This window comes from Macrobrachium nipponense, chromosome 34, assembly GCF_015104395.2.
Source record: "Macrobrachium nipponense isolate FS-2020 chromosome 34, ASM1510439v2, whole genome shotgun sequence".
NCBI lineage: Eukaryota > Metazoa > Arthropoda > Malacostraca > Decapoda > Palaemonidae > Macrobrachium > Macrobrachium nipponense.
In genome coordinates this window covers 17668630-17687811 of record NC_061095.1, presented here as the reverse complement: position 1 = coordinate 17687811, position 19182 = coordinate 17668630, and the positions used below count along the sequence as shown (strand labels likewise).

At 48.1% G+C, this 19182-nt stretch overlaps 1 protein-coding gene across 4 annotated transcripts in view; it reads right to left on the bottom strand.

Annotated features, from left to right (window-relative positions):
• The window catches only part of LOC135207944 (uncharacterized), a 72307-nt gene that overhangs the window by 18757 nt on the left and 34368 nt on the right, over positions 1-19182 (bottom strand). For all 4 annotated transcript variants that reach the window (XM_064239923.1, XM_064239920.1, XM_064239921.1 and 1 more), the window contains exons 7-9: positions 9713-9913; positions 9376-9543; positions 5996-6078 (exon numbers count right to left, since the gene is read on the bottom strand). In XM_064239923.1, coding sequence (XP_064095993.1) covers positions 5996-6078; positions 9376-9543; positions 9713-9913 — 452 coding nt within the window. The remainder of the gene's footprint in view (positions 1-5995; positions 6079-9375; positions 9544-9712; positions 9914-19182) is intronic.

The window sequence follows — 19182 nt, the reverse complement described above, 5'->3', positions numbered from 1 at the left end:
CCGCCACGTCTGGGTGTAGAGACCATTCGGTTTTTATCACCTGATCACGACGGCTGAGCTTGTCCGCTACTACATTCCTCTTGCCTGGAATGTAGCGTGCTGATCCAGCTCCCTATTTGAGTGAGCCGTGGCCCACTCGTGCACCTGCACCGTCAACTGGTGTAGCGGAAGAGACACTAGGCCCCCCTGCTTGTTGACATATGCCACTACTGTGGTGTTGTCGCACATCAACACCACTGAGTGTCCCACCAAGCGGTCCTGAAATTCTTGGAGAGCGTAGAACGCCGCCTTGAGTTCCAGGACATTGATGTGAAGGTGCTTGTCGTGATGGTCCCACACACCTGCAGTCAGCAACTCCTCCAGGTGTGCGCCCCATCCCTCGGTCGATGCGTCTGAGAACAGCAGCATCTCCAGAGTGCAGAGAGGCACTCCTCTTAAGAGGTTCTTGTCGTCCAGCCACCAAGCTAGGTCCTGCCTCACCTTCTCTGTGAGAGCCACGGGGAAGTAAGGTGGATCCTTTGCCTGAGACCAACTCTCCCTTAGTCTCCACTGGAGAGACCGCAGGTGAAGACGCCCGTGAGGGTAACTAACTCGAGTGATGACAGATGGCCGATCACGACTTGCCATTGCTGTACTGCCTGTTCCTGCCGAGACAGGAACCGGCCGGCTGCCTCCCTGAATTTGCTGATCCGCAAGTCTGCGGGAAAGACTTGCCCTGCTACCGTGTCGATCAGCATACCCAGGTACTTCATCTTCTGCTTGGGTTTGAGATCGGACTTCTCGTAGTTTATCACAATCCCCAGATCGTGACAGAACTTGAGGAGCCGATCCCTGTCCTGTAGCAACTGCGAGCGGGAGCTCGCCAGGACCAGCCAATCGTCGAGATACCTCAGAAGACGTATCCCGTGCGAATGGGCCCAAGCTGACACCAGAGTGAACACTCGCGTGAACACCTGTGGGGCGGTTGACAGACCGAAACAAAGTGCCCTGAATTGGTACACCGTCCCGTCGAAGATGAAGCGGAGGTACTTTCTGGAGGACTGATGGATGGGTATTTGAAAATATGCGCCCTTCAAGTCCACTGAAAGCATGAAATCGTTCCCCCTGATCGAGTCGAGCACGGACCGTGCCGACTCCATCGTGAACAGAGTCGTGCGAACAAAACGGTTCAGGGGAGAGAGGTCTATCACTGGACGCCAGCCCCCCGATGCCTTCTCCACTAGGAAGAGGCGGCTGTAAAAGCCCGGTGACTGATCCTCTACGATTTCTACAGCTCGTTTCGCCAGCATGGTCTTGATCTCCTGTCGAAGAGCGTTGTCCTTTGATGATCCCCGGACATAGGTTTGTAGATGGACCGGTTTGGAGATGAGGGGGGGCCAAGACTCGAAGGGTAGTAGATATCCCTCCCGAAGGACGTCTACTATCCAGTTCTCGGCGCCGTAGCGCTGCCAAGTTGCCCAATGGCTGGCTAGGCACCCCCCCACTTCCGGCAGCAGGTGAGGGGGAACACCGTCCCTAGAGTTTCCCACCTCGTTTCGACTTCTTCCCACCACCTCCTCGGGGAAAGGAGGTCTGGGAGGAGGGCTGGTTACGGCCTCCTCTCGCAGAAGTCGAAACAACAGGAGTCTTCACACGGGGCTTAGGCGGAGCAACCGTCTTAGCAGACCGTGGCAAGCGCCAGCTTACTAGCGTTAGGCTTAGCCGCAGTTACTCGAGATTGCCCAGAAACCTTCGAGACTGCCTGGTGAACTAAGCGGTCACTGTCATCAGTGCGCCGCCTTTCCACCGCAGCGTCCACCATCTCTCCGGGAAAGAGAGCGGTGGAACTCCTAATGGGTCCGTTACAAAGCCCGAATGCCGCCTCACGCCCAGCCCCCTTGGTCACTCGGGTAAGGACTGCGTCCCTACGACGAAGAACCAAGTTGGCCCACAGGTTAGCAGTCTGATGGGCGAGGTAAGAGATAGCTCTTCCTCCAGACTGGCACAGTCTCCTGAAAGACGCGTCGTCTTCGAGAGCAGAGCTCCCAGAGCCGGCCGCGACTTTGGATATTGTGAGGGACCACAAATCCAGCCAAGAGACTGCCTGGAATGCTGCCATAGCGTTAGATTCCAGGGCGAGTGCCTCCTGCTGCGAGAACCAGAGGTTCTCCGACAGGAGCTGCTGCAGGGACACACCTGGAGTCAGCCTCGCTAACTCCGGGTTAACCTGTTTCGGCGGTATCGGGTCTTCCGATGGCACATAGAAACGCCTCTGACGCTGTAGGGGAGGTGGAAGCAGCTTGGAAGACCGACCGGACTTCAGCGAATCCTCTTGCCCTGAGACGAGATTCTCCACCTGGTCCAGGACCGAGTCTGCAAGCTCTGATCGCGGCAGTCCCACCATCATCTTGGGTTCCCTCTTCGGGCCCCAAAATGACTCGAGCCGGGACGTGGGCTCGGACGGTGGTAGCGGCGATCCTTCCGCAAGGCCATTATGCTGACGAATCAGCTTAATGACTTCTGCAAAGATCCTCTGTATCTCGGGAGTAACTGCATCTTGAGGAGTAGGACCGTCCAGTCCCTCCAGCAAGAACAGATCCCGAGACACTCCTCCTTCAGAAGGAGGAACAGCGACAGACCCCTCACTTTCGCCTCCAGCTACTTGCGCGTACGTCCTGGCCGGTCCTAGAACCGTGCCTGGTGCGTACGGCGTCGTAGCGGGATCGCGAGAGGCGCACCCCTCGCGATCACTCCTAGGTACCTCGCTCCTCCCGGTGTAGCCCGAGGAGGTTGAAGGTACTGGAGAGGCAGACCTGACGCTCCCCCCTTGCTCGCTGGCAGGACAAGCGTGCTTGGAGGGCTGCGGCTGATCCCCAACCTGCGGTGGTGATCGAGCTGCAGGCCTGGCCTTGCCGCTCACCTGAGGCGAGAGGCTCGGCTGAGAACGTCAACCCCGATCCCGAGCGTCAGGCTCGCTGTTGCTGGTTACCGTCTCCGCCCGGTCCCGATGGGAGCGGCGGTCAGGTGACCTGCTAGGCTCGCTGTCGCGGTGAGACCGGTGAGCGTCCTCTCGGCGCGTCGAGCCGCTGGTACCGACGGCCGCGGGGACCCCTTCCTCGCCTCAACCCGTGGCCGGTCAGAGACCGTCACGTCTACCCGAGCAGACGGCTGGTCGCTGCGAGAGCGTCCGCTGGCCTGGCGAGAGTCGTCTCCACGACTCTCGCCAGTCTTCTGCTCCGCGCCTCGGTCTTGACGGCGAGTGAACTCGGGCGTCGAGACTATGGCTGGACGGTCTCCCACGGGAGACAGTCCACTCGGTACTTCTCGCAAACGAGAAGCCGAGGCGGATCCTGGTTTAGCGGCAGAACCACTAGTACCAGGCGAGGAAGTGCCAGCCGAAGCTGGTACCCCTCTGGTCCCCGTCGTCGTCTTCTTTGCAGAAGTAGAGACGGGCCCTGTTCCCGAGGGAACAGGAGGACCAGCAGAAGAGCTCCCCGAATCGCCGGAGCAAGACGGGCCCTTAGAAGGTCCCGAAGGAGCCTTCTTAGGTGGGGAGGAGGCAGCCTTCTTCTTCTTCAGCTTGGTAGCCTTAGAAGTTGAAGGGGAAGAGGAGGCAGCAGACGACGAAGACGACGATGAAGACGACGACGACACCTTCCTCTTCTTCTTCTTCTTCTTCTTCGCCAGGCTCCGCAGGACAGACGTCAGCTCTTCCATCCAGGAGGGAGCCGGGGCAGTTGCCGAAGCAACAGGGCCCGACTGCACCTGTCCGGAAAGACCTGAGCCTGGAGCAGCACCACCAACAACAGGAACAGGTACAGGAACAGCAGGAACAACAGGAGCGACAGCGTCTGGAACAGCGGGAGCGGCAGGCACAGCAACAGGTACGGCAGGTACGGCAGCAGCAACAGGGGAGCCAAGCGTCTTGTCGGCAGCTACCTGCATTCTCGGCACTGGCGGCAAGTCTAAGGGAGAGCTTTTAGGGCAGCGGAAGTCCGGGGTCGGCAGCACAAAGAACCCAGGTGGCGGTGGCACGGTTCTCCTTGACACGGCAGCGAGAGGTCTCTGAATCGCAGCTGTCGGTGTCACCGTCGTCACGAGGCGTATAGACCAAATGCGGCGGCATGCCATAGGCCGGAGTCGTGATCGTAGTAGTGGTAGTGGTCACCACACCATGTGCGACCACTGCCGACCCCGCCAACCGCTGGATTAGCCCCTGGATGCTTGGCACTCCCTGCAACCCCAGCGACTCCCACACCTGTCCCAGGTCGTCCTTCACTGGCGGCACACCTGCGGAAGCAACAGTCGGGTGAATTAGAGGGGTTCCCTCGCGCTTGGGGGGAGACGAACCCCACCCAGAGCGGACGGAAGACCCCGAGTACAACCTGTATCGTCCGGTTCAGCGAGCGCCCTCCTCCACACTCGACAGATCAAGTGAGGAGAAGGACTCTGCTACCCCCCCCGCAGGGGAAGGCGCGAAACGTGGGGGCTGACCAGGGGGCAAGAAGGAAGACAAGGTATCCGTTACCAAAGGAGTCGCTGGAGAGCTTTCCGACGACTCCTTTGTAGGCCTACGTCTCTTCCTGCCCTCGTACAGAACCCACTGCGCCTCGGACCAGTCAACATGCACACGTTACACATGGTTCGGCTCGGGAGCATTCTTGCCCCCGACACCTTGTACATAACTCATGTGGATCCACATCCACAAAGGAGCGAAATCCGCCGCATTTACGCCCCTCCAGCCCGGGACACACACTACGGGCGACCGGGGGGCGCGGCGAAAGCTCCATCTCTTGATCCATTGTTTATTAATCAATGTGATAAACAAAAATTTAAGTATTGTACTTACAATCTCATTCAACACACAAACAAACCAGAAAGAGGGCTGAATTGAAAACCAAAGCATACGACGAGTAGCGGGCAGAGCGATGACGAACACGTCTAGTCACACCACGGCCGAAAGCAAAAGAGATTTGTTTACGCTGCGCGACAATCGGACAAGCAGTTAACTACCGTTCTCCCCTTGTTCGAAGCTTACGACCGTTCCAGCTGCCGCTAGCTTCTTCCTATTGTTAAAGGACCGATGGTTTGTAATACGTATCGGAACAAAAGACAAAGTGAAGAATTTTTTTTCTTCAGTGCCGTGGCCAGTGGTCGTAAAAGCCACAGAGGGTTGCCAGATGTCAGAAAGCCACACTAATAGACGAAATTCCTCAAAACGGCAACCCTGCTGATAAGCCTAACGCCTCCCACACACCTGCATCCTCTCTACCCACGTATCTGGAACGAAAACAAGATGGCAATGCACACCTCTCCCCGCAGGGAAAGGAGCACAATTAGTCATAATTACTTCTCAAAGCACATCCAGATACATCAAAGCTTTGGATTACAGGCAATCTATATGAATATGCAATATTCCAAAGCACAGGTAACGAATTAACCGTACCTTAAGTTTCTTCACCTACGACTTACTACACTATGAGTACTTCAACGTCGAAACCGTAGAAGAAAATAACAGGGCATTTATCTGCTTCTTGTGATATCCAGAAGTCTCGCAGCATGAGGCTTCATGTTCACATACCCGGGAATTCCAAACAACAAATTGAAAACAACAGGGGGCAAACTAAACTGGCTTTGAAAGGACGGACCAAAGCACGTCCTCCCTTAAAGGCGGTAAGAAAATAACTAACAGGGTCACGAGTTAATGAGGGGTATGTGGGTGGCTCCCCATGTCACGTGACCAATCACAGATGCCAATAATCCCTTGCGTACACAATTATTTTAAACTTTACCAGTTTCCAGCTGGCGCTGAGTATTTATCCTAACGTTAAGACCGAAGGTTTGTTTCGTATATGAATAACATAACTTTTTGAAATAGTTACCATACAGTAAAACTAAATCACTAATAGTAACATGTTTTCAAATGTACCATGTCAAATTTATTCAACTCAAAAAAAAAAAAAAAAACAAAAAAAAAAAAAAAAAAAAAAAAAAAAATTAAATAAATAAACTATACCTCTCAGTTTCGAGCTTCAGTGATGAATTTTCAGTACCTCGTTTTTCTCCATCACCAACAACTTTCTCTGAATATAATTTCACCTGCAAATAATATTCCTTTAGGAAGAGAGAATCATGATCACAAGAATTACTTAGTCGAGGCAGTCACCGGGTCACATCAGACTCCGTTTACGTCGTTCCGAGGTTACGATGCTCTTCCAATATATTCATACAAAATTACTTCTCGGGTTACAGAGCATGTTTCCAGTTTACGTTGCCAGTCCAATGGAAAACTGAACTTAAATATGGTTGCAAAACATGAAAAGGGTAAAATTTTTACTTTTTTATTTTATATAAAAAGCTCAATCAAAATGCAGGTTATGTCGTTTTCATGGCGCCCCAGGGATTAAGAGTAAGATTTTCTAATAATTTTCGATAATGTCACGGGTTACCACGTTTTTATGTTTACGTCATGGCGCAGGAACGGAAACACTGCTGTAAACCGGAGACTGCCTGTAATACTATCCGAGAACAAAATTTTGATAAACTGCTTCAATGTCATTTTTTGTTCATGTTCAAGAACATTGAGACTACATGTCCTAACATACTTACACAGCGTAAATGATAAGATAATTTGCCATCTTTATGCAATTACCCTAAATTCCAGTTATGAGACAAGTACATAGAAGTCAGCATACCATAAGGTATTTTATGCAAACTTTTAAACAGTAAACCTAATTCTAGTCATTTATCACTAAGATAAAACTGATTTTGGAAGACTTTACAGTTGGATGAAATTTAAAATACGGTATACTTTCTTCCTACAAATCAGCTACTAGGCTATTTTCTAGTATTTGGATTTCCCAATTATCTGCCATCCTTGTATGTCGTACCACTGCTATAAAGTTCGACTTGCCGGTTCTTACTATTTCCAAGATTGTTTTTGCTCACCAAATTTCATGAACACTCGGCAAGGAAAGTTAAGATACAGTTTTTTTAAATCTTCGGACATATAGTGTTCAATAACGCCGCACCTGGCAACTCTAGAAAAGGGGCGGAGCTTCAAAATCATAGTGTTTGTTGCTTTCTAAATTTCCATTAACTTTACACCATAAAGATTCTGTAGTGGTCCTTTAATAATTTATACTTGAATGTAGAAACAGGCTCTATATTATTCGTTAATGTTGATTTGGTAACGTCAGTTCAGGGTAGAATATCGATCATCCTTTTTTAAAATCTACTGTGAAACCTTATTTATTAGTAGTTTGACACTAAACTGACGTAACATTCATGCGTAATTGAAGACGGATCTTAAACAATGAGAGAAAGTGTTTTAAAATTTGGTCAGTACTTGTGGAAATCGTGAGGAACAATACAGTAAAGAATGAAATATTATGACGATAGAGAGAGGGCGAGCAAGCATACGCCTATCGATAGCGATACTTATTAATTCATTAAATTTACTTTGAGAGATTAAGTGACAATATTTTTTTCAAATTTTTCAAAAGTGGAGAGAGAGAGAGAGAGAGAGAGAGAGAGAGAGAGAGAGAGAGAGAGAGAGAGAGAGAGAGAGAGAGCATAGGCCTATCTATAGAGATACTTAATTCATTATATTTACTTTGAAAGATTGAGTGATAATATTTTTTCAAAAGTGCTTTAAAAAAGAGAGAGGAGAGAGAGAGAGAGAGAGAGAGAGAGAGAGAGAGAGAGAGAGAATATCTGTAGAGATACTTAATTCATTATATTTACTTTGAAATATTGAGTGATAATATTTTTCAACATGTGTTTTAAAAGAGAGAGAGAGAGAGAGAGAGAGAGAGAGAGAGAGAGAGAGAGAGAGAGACGAGAATGAGAGAGAGAGAGAGAGAGAGAGAGAGAGAGAGAGAGAAGACAAAATCTGCTTACGTGAAAGCTTAGGCCTATTTATAACTACTTAATTTCATTACATTTTCTTTGGGAGATTGAGTGGTAATATATTTTTAAAGTATGTTTTAGAAGTGGAGAGAGAGAGAGAGAGAGAGAGAGAGAGAGAGAGAGAGAGAGAGAGAGAAATTATAGTATTGGTGACGGACTTGTGACGGGGAAAGGCAGAAGAAAGAGCGGTGAGTCGGTGCACAGATACCTGGGAAGCAGGGTGAGATGACTGCCAAGATCGTGCTGCACTATGCTAGATAAAATTTGAAGGATCATAATATTCAAGTTAATTCTCTAAGAAATTCATACCCTAATCTTGATTTCATTCGACAGTTGCCATAACATTCAAAGATTGTAAAAAGACGTAGAAAATTTTAGACACAGGCTGCGGTCATTCTTGCTCTCTTGATATAATCTGTAATTTTGAAAATCGGGTTTCATCCACAAATCATTCCCGAAAAAAGCTCTGTGTTAAGTAAAAATAGTTATTACCACAAATAACTCAATATGTATTGCACAGGCAATTAAAGTTTTATATCGTGCAAATGATGCTGATGTGTTGGGAGATCTTTCAGCCTCGCAGCAAAGAAATGCATTTACGAACTGCTTTGTAATGGGAGCATATAGCCAGAAAATCTTTGAGCTGACATGCTACTTTAACCTTGATAAAGATTTATGTTTAAAGACGGTTGCTTTGTAAACAGCAACTAGCATTCGATCCATGTCAACGTCAAAGTAAATCAAAGTGTGAAAACCGTTACGTAAGCCAGTATCCAGTGACTTGCGCTTTCCCGCTCGAAGTTCTAGGGCTCCTCCACATCATAGAAAACGCTCTCGCGGATGCAACTAGATTTGCTCAACCTATCTTAGCCTTAGCAACATTGGCTGCCATTGACGTCAGCTAACATTAAACACTTTGGAATACAAACATGAGTTTGTAGAAGCTAAAAATAATTGCATTCGCCACTTACAATGATACAATAATATCCCCAGTTCATGAAGGAAAAAACGAGTATAATATTGCCGTCGTGATACATAGTACTACAATCAGAAATTCACATTCTATATACCAGATCTCTATGAACGAATCCATCTGAGAAATTCCAATTACTTCGGACATATATCGTGTTTTTAAGTATCTGAAAGGTTTTGTTTTGCATTTTTAACTAATATGATATAATTTGCAGTGTTATTTTTCATATCTAGATTTAAATTTAGCGATATTATGTCTTTTCAGTAAAAACAAATGGGAAATTCGATGAACGAAAGCTAATGAAAACTGTATCTTCAGTTTTCTTGTCGAGTGAACATGAAAAAAAATTTGCATAAAAACAAAATTTCAGAAAACAAAGTTAACTAACTTGTCTCAGTGATCTGGTTCATCTATCACATAACCAAACCACCACTAGTATATATCTACCATATTATAATCAATCATTATACCCAGACTGAATTCAAAAGCTGCACTTCGGCGGAAAGACTTACCTCCCAAAGCCCACCATCTTCTTTACAAAAGTGTGCCAGAAAACCCATTCCGACTTCTTTCTTCATGTGCTCAATACGACCAGGGTTCAACCTGCCATCTAAAAGCGTGCACTTTATTGCCTGGGCAGGAGTTGATAACACTAAAGGGATATCAGGCAATTTCTGAAGCTGAAATAAGTAAGAGTTTTTAGTTACATATTTGGATTATACAACCTCTCATTAACCATAATTAACAATTCTCTGAATACAGTGACAAATACCACAAAGGAAAAACAACGTAAAGTGCAACCAACAGGAACGATATCATCTATAAGCTTAACAAATTTTAGAAACTTACCGAAAGTTTTTCCACAACTAAGTCTTTACCAGAGTCAATCAAAGTCAGCTCAACCAATATGCCAAGACATCCTGTGACCAAGCCTCGATGCCACAAACGATCACTATCATCAAAGGAAGCCACCAACCACCCAACATTTAACCCTTCTATGTCGTTTGCTGAAGCTCCTTGACATTTCTCCCTCAAAATCTCTCTCATAGCCTAGAATATTTAAAAAAAAGGATGCATTTCTTAGCTCAGACAAGGTTAAACAAAGAATATTAAAGATATTTTTTTATGGAGTACCTTAACTGTATCAAAGTGTGTTCCAAAAGGGATGTTTTTTTAAATGGGGGTGGAGGGGAGGGGAGAGAGATGGTGTAACCGGAAATCTTCCGTGTCATCTTTTTCAAACGATACCAGTGTTATTTTCATAGTGCTGGCAGAAATGAAGACGGCTGTGTTCTCTTCAAGAGAAGATTTGTACAATGGAAGCATGACTACAACTACTACTATGGTCATAATGCAAAATCCTTTTTCTCTCTCCTGTAATGCGAGTTATGAGTTCCAGAATGGGATAGATCTATAACATGTAAGCTACAAAATTTGTAATACACTTCAACTTGGAAATGAGCATATTTATTCCTTCAAATTTTATGGGGTAACAAAGGGTAACAAAGAACAATTTTTTACATTAACACCCTAACAATTAACATGGGAAAAATGACAATGTCCAAAATTGCATTTTTCCTAACTATACAAACCTGAGGTCCTTTTACAATAGGAAGGTAACTAGCGGCAGCTGGATGGTTGTAAGCTTTCGAACAAGGGAGTTCAGTAATTAACTGCTTGTCCGGCACACGCACTGTGAGGCGAAGAATCACTTTTGCTTTAGGCCCAAGCAAAAAATGCAGTGAGGGGTGGCACGAGGTGGGACTATGTGTAAAAGGACATCAGGTTTGTATAGTTAGGAAAAATGCAATTTTGGACAAATTGTCATTTGTGCCGACACGGGATACAAACCTTTCGGTCCTTTTACAATAGGAAGACTCACTTCTTGGTGGGAGGAATCTGAGTCTTTTGTGAACAGACTGGTGTTCGCCCAACCTTGGAATGCCTCCCTGGTTGTAAGAGTGAGGGAAGGATCCAAGCCTCTGTCCGATTGATCGGGGTGTGCACCGCAGGATCAATGGTCAGACCTCTGGACCAAGTACTAAGAGAGAGGCAAGCGTATCTCTTCGTACCAGCAAGCAAGAACTTGTTCCTGTTTGCAAGAGGCAACATAAAGTTATGGGTTTGTCTCTTGCTGGCTTCCACTCCCCCCCCCTTGTTGGGGGAAGTGGTGGATATTCGCTCCCATCCCTAATGAAAGGGATAGGATGGGGCTCTGTTGAGTAGCTCACCTGCATCTCGTCCTTATCCAGCAGGGTGACGACCGTATCCCTCTACCCACAGGAAGAGGGGGGAGAAAAAGATGGATGGATGTATGATATTTAGGGCTAAAGCCCAGGCACTGGGGCCAGAGAAAAAGATGGGAAGAGGAGCCAGTCACACACTCATTCACTCATCCATTCTTACAGTCACACCAGGACTCGATGCTGTTCAGCCTGTGAGGGTCTCGGTTAGCTACACAACGTGTTGAGCAGCCACCACGGGTCCCAAGGATAAAGTATCCAAGGACCCGTGGGCAATATCCCGAAAGTAGGAGGAGGTGCATGTGGTCTGGTTGTACCAGACCCCTGCCTTCAGTACCTGCACCAATATCTCAGACTTCGTGGGCTCTCGGATGAAGGGTATGGCTGTCGTCGATACCATCAACTTCGTACGCCCTCCTTATCACCTCACGTAGTCAGAAGGAAAGTGTGTTCCTGTACTTCTTTCTAGGTCATCCCGGTGCTAACGAAGAGGCGTCAACACTCAGCCTGAGGTGTCGAGTTTTCTTCAGATAGCGCCGTCGCGCCCTCACAGGACAAAGCAGCATCTCCTTCGCATCAAAGGCGGTGAAGTCCATTAGGGAGGGGATTGTGAAGGACTCGAACCGATCGTCAGGGATCGAAGGGTTCCGAGTCTTCACTACGAAGTTTGGTACGAAATCGAGTGTCACGGATCCTCATCCCCTGGATGCTTGACTTCGCAAGAAAAGTCATGCAGTTCCCTCAGAGGAAAAGAAGGGAATAGTCGCATGACCTACCCCTCTTCTCGACTTCGGTGATGTCCAGTACCCATACTGGTCTATCCGTCTGCAGCAAAGTGTCTCGCATTCTCCTATCCCAATGCAGCGAAGTTCTTCTTCTCGGTAGTGGATAGGACACCGACACTCCATGGTGGGTGTCGATGGTATGGATACTGGGACAAGCTATTAGGACGAAGTAATGATTGATCTGGAACAACCGAACTAAGTCCACAGCTGGTTCGTAACTGACTCATGCGCTCTGACAGCTGCCGACTGACTGCGTTCAGTAGTAAGGCAAGTTGTCCAAGCATCCGAGCAAGTCAAGTGACCTTCGCCCTTTAAAGGGTTATGCCGAGAGACCAAACAAATCATGTATTTGTTTGTCATTGTTTGTCACCGATGCCGGACGGCGAGGTGATGATTCTCTTAAGGCATGTGCCCAACAGGCGAAAGTCAATTGCCTTCTAGAGACCGAGGTCCCTGATGGCAAGACATTCTCATAGTAGTTGAATCTCAGCTAAGGAGAAACAACACTGTGCTGTTGAAGATGAAGGTGGACAGTTGAGGAGTCTTAGTTGCAATGAAAGCGGGGCGTTTTTCAGGGAAGTACTGCCTGAAGAACTGCTTCTCCTGAGCTGAACATTTGGAAGTAGAGCTGGGAGGTCGGGGAGTAGGTGATGTCTTCCGATACATCTGTTAATTCGGGGTGAACAATGAACAATTGCACAGCTACGAATAAGAGATATTTTGAAGACAAACTCAGATGTCTGAAGAAATCATTCCGCATTATCGCAGTGCGATGCAGCGGGAGACTAGTACAGACTTCTGTTACCGTGCGGTAAACAGAAAGATGAAAGAGTCCAAGAGATATCTCTGTTGAAAATTCTCGCAATGTCGAAGGTGATGAAATTGAGCGTCACAGCAGTAGATGGTCATTCATGTATGAAAGAATCCCCGTTAATCCGAGACCTAAGTCCGTGATTGTTGGGCAGGGAGATACGTCATAGTCACAATCATCCTTGCAGGGGAGAGACATACCACCGACCATGCATCTCGGAGAGCCAGCTGGTACTGAAGCTGCTTATCGAGCAGCCAAATACACAGTTAGCTTCGCTGAACTCGTCATCCTGTGTTGCCAGGTAATCCATTCCAAGAAGGAATGCGTTCGCTAGAACCATCGAGCCATAAAAAAATACGCTCGAGCAATTTAAATATTTATACTAAAAAAAAAAGAAACGGATTTCGATAAATACAAAAGCCGAGTTGGTGTTGTCGTGACAATACCATAAGTATCTAAAATCGAAACTGGTAACTCCTGAGAGGTTGCAGGCAGTCCCGAGTAGCAGTTCAATTAGGATACTAGTCGTCTCGGTCACAATCCGTAGAGTTAACTGCGGTACGCACCTACACCCGGGACAATTTAACTCCTTGATAGAATCATCTCGCGAGGGTAATATACGTAGTATATTTGTAGGTTTCTGTACAACGACCTCCATCCTAAATTCTTTTCCCTTCGAGGAATGAGAAAAAGGATTGGAAGATCGACCGCCCTTCGTCTCTAGTCAAGAGAGTGAGGAGAAGTCTTCCCGAAGGGAAAGCTTCAATGGTGAACAGAAAATACCGAAGATGATAGTTCAAAAGCCAAACTGGATGTTCTGTCCGTTCTTCTCTATTCCAGGGTTGGTCGCCTACTGTGAGATATTCTTCCTTCAGCAGCCAAGTGCTTCTTCCAAACGCTAGAAATTCCAGGAATTCGAGCATTCGGCGAGGTTCCCGATTATCGTGGTAACAATTATTGGGGATTCTCATCTAGCCGACTCTGGACCTCGGATTCGCCTAAGTGTTTGGAGACTAAAAAACTCGAACACTCGGAATGCTAGAAATTCCGCAGAAGTCTAAGCACTCGGGAACCCCCCCCCCCCCCCCCCCCCCGAATTCGTCAAACGATCGTCGGTTGGGAGTACGGAAATTGAAGAGGGGCAGGGGCGGGATCCTTCCTCAAACGACGGGGGCTTACGTCAGTAGGACCGCCTAAGGTCCCCCCGGTAACGCAGGTCCCCAACGTGGGATCCTACAGAGAACTCTCTGCAGGATCCCTCCCCTTTCCCTCGTAAGCCGTAAAACAGAGAGGGGAATGGGGGAGAATTTGGATACTCGCTCGCCTTCCCAGCGGGAACTAGCAGTTGGAGAAGAGAGTAGTAGCAGCCATCACCCTTGCGGCGATGGCCTTCGAGAGTCTGGGAAAACGTATCGTCAGGAGGAACGTTTTCCGAAAAAGAAAAAAAAAAAAACCGAGGAGGGTTCGAACTCGCACTGTAGGGTTAGGGTCTGCTGCCACTGTGAACGTCGTTCTGGTGTGGGCTGATCGATACCTGACAAGAGAGAGCCGATACCGTCCTCTGAGCACATAAAATTTGCTGCTTGTCACAGTAAGGAGGAGGAAGTAGCCTTTTTCGGTCTGACAGACTCAGCGAGCCGTCCTGTCCGAAGATGAGAGACTTCACCTGGTCTAACAGTCGGCAAGCTGCAATCGCGGCAGACCCACCGTCGGTTTGGGTTCCTTCTTGGACCACCAAAGCCACTCAAGCCAAGGATGTGGCTCGGGATGGTGGGAGTGGTAAAAAAAAAACAATCCTTCCCCGAGGTCGTTGTGCTGACGAATCAGCGCAATAACAACTCGGCAAAGTTCCTCTGGATCCCTGGAGTGACTGGGCATCTTCCGGAGTGGACCGTCAAGCCCCTCAAACAAAGAGCAACTCCCGAGATCTCCCCCTTCAGGGAGGGAGAATAGCGACAGACCCTCTCGGTCTCTCCTCCGTCACTTGCACGTACGACCTGGTCGATTCCTAAGACCGTGCCTGGTACATACAGCATCGTGACGGGCTCGAGCGGGGAGCGCCCCTCACGCTCACTCCTCGGTGCCTTGCCCTTGGCCCGGTGTAACCCGAGGAAGTTGAAGGCACAGGAGAGGAAGACCTGACGTCTTCCCCCCTCGCTTCACTGGCAGAACCAGTGGTTCTTGGGGGGCTGCAATGAATGAATGAATAAATTAATAATTATCTGGCGTCGTGACTACCAGGATCATTGGACGCCGAATGAAAGCCAATTTGGACAAACCCAATTTTTGGGAAAAATCCCACACACCACATCATAAAAACTCTTAAAAGTTCCGCATCAGTTATTTGTACTATAGCTAGCGCAAAGATGCTACTTAACGCATTAAACACCACAAAAGCTTAATTATTTAATTATTATTTTAAAAATAGTTTTAACCAGGCCCACGGAGCTGACCTTCAGCTCCCATGGTGCTGGCCCAAAGGATTAGATAAAAGCAAGGTCAAGGCAAAAAAGCCAGCGAGCTTGGGACCAAACAGGTTCTTATAGGATAATAAAGATATGATTAAGATTAAATAAAAAATTGCACAGAGGCAAAGGCTTTCGTACCAGAACACAAACAGGCAATAAATACATTTATTCACGTTTCCATACATTCATTCTAAAAACCCAAAGCTAAAAACTACACACATACATGAAAGCGAAATACCTAAATTTCGTTAAAAAACTCCAACTTCTTTTAAAAAATTCAACAACACACTCATAATCATGCTGCGCTTCTTCACCCAATATCTTTGTCAAAACTGTAAACAACTACCATCTCTATCTCTTTTGTCTTTAAAGTGCTGCTCTCTCAGTTCCCGATGACTAGGACATTCAACTAGCAAATGCTTAATAGTCACCGGGACGAGACAGTCATCAACAGTAAGGTTGGTATTCACCACTCATGAGATACCCATGTGTCAATCTTGTATGTCCTATGCGGAGGCGGCATATCGTTACTTCCCATTTCCTAGGCATAGATTCATATTTCCAAGGGTATGTACGTGTGGCAAACTCTTTCATTTTATTTGGTCCTGCTTCGTTCCATTGCTGTTCCCATAATCTTGCAATGAACTTTGATATACTAGGAAAAAAGTCTCTATAGTGTACAGCAATTGGTCTTGGTATCATATTGGTTGCTGCTGATTTAGCTAGTTGGTCTGCTTTTTCATTTCCATATATATTTACAAGCGCTGGGAACCCAGCAAAAAGATATAGTAATCCCTCTACGTTGATGTAGAAATACCCACTGTGAGATTTTCAATGTAATTGGATGATCAGTATTAAAAATTTCAAGTGCCTGTAATGCACTTTAGAATCACAAAAGATGGTGATATTAGTGGGAATTCTGGAGGGTTGCAATATGTTCCAATGCTGTTAAAATTCCATACAGTTCCGCTGTGAAGTTCGATGCTACGATGGGTAGTGCTCCTCTGCGACTAAAATCATCACTAAAAACTCCATATCCGACTCCATCATCAGTTTTGGAGCCATCAGTAAAAAACAAATGTAGAGCCTGAGTGCTCTGCAGCATGTTTCTAAAAATAATACTCTGATTTCTGTATCTGATTTTTCTCTTTTAATACCTTTAAAAAATATTTACAAAATTTAATTACAGGTAATTTCCATGCTGGGTAATTGGTAAATTAACTGGACATACAGGATTTCTTGACATTCATTTTTTCCAAGATCTTTTCACTCTAAAACTAAAAGGCTTAGGAAACCTTGGATGATTTTCATTAAAAGTTGTTTGAAAGAATTTCTATTGCTGCTTCAAAGGCTTTAGAGTTGGGGTTTCTCTGAACCCTAAACCAGTATCTGATAATTGATGATTGGCGATATAACTCTAGTGGGATTTCTCCCGCATCAATAATAAAACTTAAGATGGGAGAAGCTCGAAAGGCACCTGTGCCAAGCGTTATACCGGTATGATGTACTGAATCTAAGATAGCAAGACGATTAGATGAAGCAGAAGAATATATTTTCACATCCATAAAGTAATTTTGAAATAATAAGTGATTTTGTGTAGCTTTATAACTGTCTGCCTGTCTACACCCCAGTTGTATTAGATAATTCTTTCAAAATACTTAAAGCTTCAAGGCACTTGGATTTAATAGGTTTCAGATGGGGAAGCCAATTGAGTTTTTTGTCGAATATGAGGCCTAAGAAGCATACCTCTTCAACACAGGGTATTCTATGGTACAGATAAAGGTCTGGGTCTGGGTGTACTCCCCGAAGGTGGCAAAATGCATAACAGTGGTCCTTACTGGCTGATATTTTAAATCCCTGTTGTTCAGCCAGTTTACTATCTTATTTATTGTCAATTGTAATTTCCTTCTGCAACTGGACATTTCGTGATGCAGCAACAGATATTGAAAGATAGTCTACGAAATAGGGTACTCAATACATCCTTGGGTATAACAGACGCGACTCCATTTATTGCTAACGCAAAAAGTGTGACACTAAGCACACTCCCTTGTGGGACACCCTCTTCTTGGCATCTTCCATCTGCAGGCGATCACCAACCTGTGGTGGGGATCGAGCTGCAGGCCTGGTCGCGCCGTTCCCCTGGGGAGAACGGCTGGACCAAGAACAGCGGCCCCGATCTCGTGCGTCAGAGGAACTGCTGCTGGTTGCCCTACCCTGTGGGAGCGGCGGTCAGGCGACCTGCAGAGACCACTGTCGCGGTGAGACCGGTGCTTGTCCTCACGGCGTGTCGAACCACTGCTGGCGCCAGCGATCGGGGGGGACCCCTTCCCAGCCTCAGCCCGTGGTCGGTCTGGGACCGTCACGTCAACCCAGGTGACCGGCTGGTCGCTACGAGAGCGAGAGCTGGCCTGGCGAGAGTCGCCTGAGCGGCTCTAACCAGCCTTCCGCTCCGTGCCGTAAACCTGGCGCCGAGCGAGCTCTGGCGTCTGGTTCTAGGCTGTACGTGGCAGGTGACCGTACACTCGGTACCTCTCACAAACGAGCGGCCGAGACGGAACCTGGTGTCGCGGCAGAGCCCCTAGCACCAGGCGAGGTACTTGGTACCCCTCTTGTCCCCGTAGTCTTCTTCCTTGCGGAAGGAGAGACGGGCCCCGCTCCCGAAGGAGCAGGAGGACCAGCGGAAGGACCCCCGTCCCACTCCGGTGGGACGGGCCCTTAGAAGTTCCTGAAGGAGCCTTCTCAGGAGGGGAGAAGGCAGCCTTCTTCTTCCGCAGCTGGGTAGCCTTGGAAGTCGAAGGGGAAGAGGTGGCTGCAGACGACGAAGACGACGACGACGACACCTTCCTCCTCTTCCTCTTCTTCTTCGTCAGCTTCCTCAGGACAGACGTAAGGTCGGCCATCCAGGGCAGAGCCGGGGATGCTGTTGCCGAAGCAACAGGGCCCGGACGCACCTGTCCGGACAGACCAACGTCTGGGGCAGCAACACCGCGAACAGGGATGACGTCAGCAGGCATGGACACATCGGGAACAGCAGGAACAGCCAGCACAGCGTCGGCAGGTACGGCAGGCGGCACAGGTAACACAGGAGACAGAGCAGCAGCCAGCGACATCCTGGGTACCAGCGGCAGGTCCAGGGGCGGGCTCTTGGGGCAGCAGAAGTCTGGTCGCGGCAGCACGGCAAACCTGGGCGGCGGCGGCACGCCACCCCTTGGTACGGAGATCGGCCCCTGCACAGCGGCTGTAGGTGAGACAGACACCACGTGCGGCGAGTAAACCAAGTGAGGAGGGGCAGCATACCCTCAAGTCGACATGGTGGTTGTTGTCGTGGTCACCACTCCAAGGGACCGGACCAGACTCGCCAAAAAGTGAAGCAGCCCCTGGACACTCGGCACGCCCTGCAGTCCCAAAGACGCCCACACCTGACCAAGGTCATCCCTCACAGCAGAAGCACCTGAGGAAGCAAAAGTCGGGTAAGTAGGAGGAGTTCCCCCTCGTCGCGGGGGGGGGGGAGCCCCATCCCGAACACAAATGGATGTCGGGTAACGAGCGCCCTCCTCTACGCTCGACGGGTCGGGCGAAGAAGAAGGGCCCCGAAAAAACAAAACACCCCCCCCCCCCCCCAACAAAGGGGAAGGTGCCATACGTGGGAGCTGAGCGGGTGGGGGCAGGAAAGAGGACAAAGAACAGGTTACCAAGGGAGTCACGGGAGAGCTTTCCGACGACTTCTTGCAGGCCTTCGCTCTTCCCGCCCCTGCACAACGCCCACTGCACCACTGACCAATACACAGCTCGGACAGAGAGCCTTCACGCCCTCGGCACCAAGTGCAAGTGCATAAGGATGAATTCCCGGGTATGAGCGGAAACCTTGATCCATAATGAAAATAATACATGAAATGAAAAAGAATACTGCATTTACCATTTCACTTTCACTTCACACGAAAATAAAAGGCTCGGGATTTTGAGCATTCACGCCCTCGGCACCGAGCGCAAGGGCATAAGGATCAATTCCCGG